Source organism: Lactuca serriola, chromosome 4 (assembly GCF_051521515.1).
Source record: "Lactuca serriola cultivar US96UC23 chromosome 4, Lser_US96UC23_V15, whole genome shotgun sequence".
NCBI classification, from domain to species: domain Eukaryota; kingdom Viridiplantae; phylum Streptophyta; class Magnoliopsida; order Asterales; family Asteraceae; genus Lactuca; species Lactuca serriola.
In genome coordinates this window covers 18,690,312-18,695,480 of record NC_136411.1, presented here as the reverse complement: position 1 = coordinate 18,695,480, position 5,169 = coordinate 18,690,312, and the positions used below count along the sequence as shown (strand labels likewise).

Below are 5,169 nucleotides of genomic sequence, written 5' to 3'. Positions count from 1 at the left end.
ATCTTCTTTCTTTATAAACGGATAATCTTTCGGAGGTTTGAATAGATTTGCCTTGGGATCATTACTTCGGTTCTTAATGAACTTGGCATATAGATAATGTTTGAAGTTTCTCCACTTCTTCCCGATCGATTGGAGAGTTTGCTTCCCGCTCTTTGGGTCAACCACAAAATTTTCCTGAAACATAAAAAAAGGGTTGGTTCAAAAACAAATCTGAACAGGGACAAAAATCGGGACAAAAACGGATCTGAGCAAAGGTAATAACAGGAAAAAACAAAGACTTACCAAAATATATTGCCATAACCCTTCCCTTACTTCCTCACTAACTTCCAGCCACGACTCATAGGTTATGGGAACCATTGTTCTTGCAACCAAACCCTCAAAAGTAGACAATTTTGTGGCTTGCTTTCCAACTGAGACACCTTTTTTATTGTAAGTTATTACTAGCTTCACTTTATTAGCTTTTGCCTTTGTTGTCGGACCTCTTTGTTTGGAGTCCTCATCGTGATCAGAAGCTGAATCCGATTCCATGTCACAAAAACACAACCTGTTTCAACAAGATTCAAATAAAATAAAGTACATTGTTATTTGTCGCAGTTGGAAAAAAATTAATCACATTCAAAATCTGAAATAAAAACATACCAAAAACTTTATTATTCTGCAAAAAAAATATTTAAACTAATATTCCCTCGCCATCCGGACGCGTACACAAAAAATCATCATCAAGGCCTAATAAAGTGGAGTCTTGTGTTAAATCAAAAGTAACATCAAATTCCAACATATCATCAGTTTCAGCATTTGATCCATACTTGTACATCCTATGTGGTGTGAATCCAACAACATGCAAATTCTCATCTTGTTGATCTTGAACATAAAAAAAAACCTCTTTGACTTGACTAGCTAATACGAAGGGTTCAGACTTCTGACCAAGCCTGTCAAAGTTAACTACTGTGAATCCTAAATCATCCTTTTTTACTCCACGACTATCAACCCAATCACACATGAATACAGGAATAGTAAACATGTGATAATCAAGATCCCATATCTCCTTTATACGGCCGAAGTAAGTAACAGTACCATACACATGATTGGAGTCTTTTGCACTAGCAATCTGCATAGTATGTGCAACTAAAGATACTCCACTACATTGAGTTGTTCTAGACTCATCTCGAGATGTTGTATGAAAATGATACTCATTTATGGCAAAACCGCTATATTTACTAACAACAAAATTAGGCCCTTTCGCCAACCAACGAACATCATCACAAATATCTTCCCCGTTAGCCAAACGTTTTGCAACCTAATAGAAAAATATCTAATTAATGTAATTCAAAAAAAAATAATTAAAAATATTGTAATTCTAACAATATTATTTTAAAAACAAACCTCTTTCTTAAACCAACTAATAAATGTCCGACTATGTTGGCTCTGCAACCATGTACTCTTGCGCGCGTGACGGGGGTTCAGATCCTTCAATTCCAACATATGTTGCTTGAAGTGTATTACAAGTTAGAAGAATGTTTTATATGATAGATAATGGTATAAGATTATACAGTTTCATGTAATTCTTACTCTATATACGACTCCACAACAGCAGTGTTTCGTAACACATAAAGATGAGCTTGATCAAGTAACTGAGCATCTACAACATCGATTGCAGCCTTTGATAGAGGCTTGCCACTGCGGATTCTTTCGTCAACACGTTCATGAGGATTGCCAATTGATTTCTTGTTTTTTAAGTAGTCTGAACAAAATTCTAAGGCCTCCTCCGCCACATAACACTCTACAATGCAACCCTCGGGTCGATGATGATTTCTTACATACCCTTTAAGTGTTTTCATGTATCTCTCAAATGGATACATCCACCTAAAATGAACCGGGCCACACAACCTCACCTCTCTAACTAAATGCACCATCAAGTGAGTCATGACATCAAAAAATGAAGGAGGAAAGTACTTCTCTAACAAACATAATGTTAATACGATGTCACTTTGCAACTTTCCTAGCTTACTAACATCAACAACTTTACTACACAACTCATTGAAAAAATGACACAGGCTTAGGATTGTTCTCCGCACCTTCACATCTAACACCCCTTTGATTGCAAAAGGGAGAAGTTGTTGCATTAGTACATGGCAATCATTAGACTTCAAACCATTCATCTTTGAAACATCATCCGACACGAGATTTTTGAAATTAGAGCAATACCCATAAGGAGCTTTTATGTTAGACAGGGTTTCATAAAATAGATGTTTCTCTGCGGAATTCAATGTGTACTTGGCAGGCGGAAGCCAATGTCGATCCCCTTTTGGTTGAGGTCGTAATTCAGTCTTGATGCCTAACGCTTCAAGATCTTGTCGTGCTTTTAATCCATCCTTCGTCTTGTGAGGCAAATTCAACGCTGTCCCATAAACACTCTCGGTCACATGTTTTCTATGTGCATGAGATCTAACTGATGGCGAATAGACAACTTCTTCCAATATTCAAGTTTAAAAAAAATCGACTTTTTATGCCAAAATTTAGATCTCTCGTCGATACTTTCTTTTTTCTTCTTTGACTTTTCCTTCTTTGGCGTTTCCTTCTTTGACGCTCCCTTCCTTGACTTTATCCTCTTTAACTTTATCTTCTTTGATCCTACCTTCTTTGGCTTTATCTTCTTACCCCATGTAGTCTCAAATCCCGCCAGATAGTCATAAACATCTTCACCTGATGATGGTTGTGGCATAAAATCGTGCTCCTGTTGATTGTTGAAATGTTTTTTTCTTTTACGAAAAGGATGTTCAAGTGGTAGGAATCTTCTATGCCCAAGGAAGCATACTTTTTTGGACTTTGGCAACCATTGTGAACAAGTATTCTTTGAACATATTGGACAAGCATAATAACCTTTGGTAACACACCCCGAAATATTACCATATGCGGGAAAATCACTTATAGTCCAAAGTAATATTGCTCTTAAATTGAAGTATTCTTTCTTATAAGAATCAAAAGTCTCAACGCCAGTTTCCCACAAGAGCTTTAGATCTTCTATCATCGTTGCCAAGTAGACATCAATATTGTTACCAGGTTGGTTAGGCCCGGATATCAACAAAGTCAACATCATGAATTTTCTTGGCATACACAAATAAGGGGGTAGATTATATGTTATTAGGATAACCGGCCAACAACTATGCTTGGAACTTAATGACTTGTGTTGATTGATACCATCAGCAGACAAGGTTAATCTAAGATTTCATTTTTCTTGTCTGAATTCCTTCCACGTGTTATCAATAAGCTTCCAAGAAGGGGTATCGCGAGGATGAGTAAGCTTCCCATTATTGACCCGACCTTGTGCATGCCAAGCTAAGTCATGTGCAATTTGTGGTATTGAAAACATTCTTCTAAATCTAGGGATGACAGGAAAATACCACAAAACTTTTGAAGGTACGTTTTTGGAATTCTTCTTCCAACGAGAAGTGCCACAAGTTGGACATTGAGAAGCGTCTTTATGTTCTTTCCAGAATAGAACACAATAATTTTCACATGCATGAATCTTCTCATATTGTAGACTTACTCCTTTTAGCAACTTCTTGGACTCATATATCGAGCTAGGGATGGTATTGTTTGATGGTAAGATATCTTTTAGGATAGACAACAAAGCATCAAAACTAGCATCAGACCATCCAAATTGACCCTTCAAATGTTGGAATTTCAATAAACCACTAAGTGCATTATACTTTGACCCTACATAAAGTGGCTTATCACATTCTTCAAGAAGTGATTTCAACGAATCAGGTTCTTCGTCTACATATTTGAAGGCATCATGTAGCATATCCTTTGTATAAATAGCATCAGGAGGAATGGAATTGTTAGGGCATCTAGAATCACTCTTGGGTTGTTTTTCTCCATGGAAAGACCAAATCTTATAATTCTCATCGAAGCCGTGGTCAAACAAATGATAACGGACATCGTCAATTGAGTGGTGACACAAATTGATGCAATTTACACAAGGGCATGGAATAACATCTAACTTTGGATTATTAGTTTGTGCAAACTCTAGAAAAGCATTCACACCTTCATCATATGCATTTGATAATCTACTAGAGGAAATCCATGATTTATCCATTAAACATTTGTTTCCAACCTACATAATTATTTACCATTAAAGCAACAATGATTACGCATGTTTAGGGACAAAAACTGTGCAAAAGCAAAACTGTACAGGGCCAAAACTGTACAGTGACAAAACTGAAGCAGGGAACAAAACTATGCAAAAACAAAACTGTATAAATGATCAATTACTTTTTCAGCATCCAGTTATTTTTATTTATTTATTTATTTAGTTAATTACTTTTTGGACAACAAAGACTTTATTAGAAAAGACCACTAGCTTCCCGCTGGAAACAATAAAGCTTGCTATTATTTAGGTTTAGGAGTTGGAATTGAATACTATATGACAATAAAATAGACGAAATTAAACTATAAAGCTTGCTATTATTTACTAGGGCTTTTATCCAACTTCCTAAAGGTATGTCTGTTCTTTGTTCTTTGTGTGTGTGGGTGGTGGGTGGGGTTGGGGGTGGCTAAGATCCAGCTAATTGGTTTGTACTTATATATAATGATGTATAGAAGAGAATAAACTCTTGTTATTTTAGTGTTATTTCTTTCTTTTTTTTTCTTTCTTTCTTTATCTTCTATCTTTGTTGGAACTGTAAGTCCTCAGTATAATCTCCAAGGGTAAAAACAGAAAAAGATTTGTGATAAATAATAAATTGTCACAGGTTATATCAAAACTATCAGATGGAAAGGCTGCTCATATACCATACAGAGACTCAAAGTTTATATTTGTTTTATTATTTAATGCCCATATATATTTTATTTATTTATTTATTTTTATGTTGTGTAATTGAGAGTTTTGGAAGTAAAAGTTATTTTTTATTTTATTTTATTTTATTTATTTTTTTTTTTTTTGCAGATTATTGATGAAAAATCCCTTATTAAGACATATCAAAATGAAATCAGATGTTCTTTTGGGGAAGAAGAGGTAAGTCTCTTTAACTTAACTGTTGAAAATTATGGTTTTGTCTTTTGTTCAGCATTTTTAATGTTTTTTTGTCTCTAAAATGATTTTAGTTGATGCTGTGTATATCAATTGATTGAACTCCTGCAAGAAAGCTTTTTGCCACCCCAACTCCT

At 35.1% G+C, this 5,169-nt stretch overlaps 2 protein-coding genes across 2 annotated transcripts; both read right to left on the bottom strand.

The window, feature by feature from the left end:
* Positions 1–1,565: 1,565 nt before the first annotated feature.
* LOC145098087 (uncharacterized) lies at positions 1,566–3,097 on the bottom strand. Its single transcript, XM_079035763.1, has 2 exons — positions 2,536–3,097; positions 1,566–2,467 (listed from the first exon to the last, which is right to left on the bottom strand). The coding sequence occupies exons 1-2, from the start codon at positions 3,095–3,097 to the stop codon at positions 1,566–1,568; spliced, it is 1,464 nt and encodes a 487-aa protein (XP_078891889.1).
* Positions 3,098–3,226: 129 nt separating this feature from the next.
* LOC145098086 (uncharacterized) lies at positions 3,227–4,099 on the bottom strand. The gene has a single exon (XM_079035762.1). The coding sequence runs from the start codon at positions 4,097–4,099 to the stop codon at positions 3,227–3,229; it is 873 nt and encodes a 290-aa protein (XP_078891888.1).
* Between the last annotated feature and the right edge of the window lie 1,070 nt (positions 4,100–5,169).

What these genes read in the sequence shown, in the direction of transcription:
- LOC145098087 (XM_079035763.1), bottom strand. Translation starts at nt 3,097, where the DNA reads ATGATGTTGACTTTGTTGATATCCGGGCCTAACCAACCTGGTAACAAT. An exon ending in GTCAAAGAAGAAAAAAGAAA is followed by an intron (nt 2,468 to 2,535) that starts GTATCGACGAGA and finishes TATTGGAAGAAG; the next exon opens with TTGTCTATTCGCCATCAGTT.
- LOC145098086 (XM_079035762.1), bottom strand. Translation starts at nt 4,099, where the DNA reads ATGGATAAATCATGGATTTCCTCTAGTAGATTATCAAATGCATATGAT.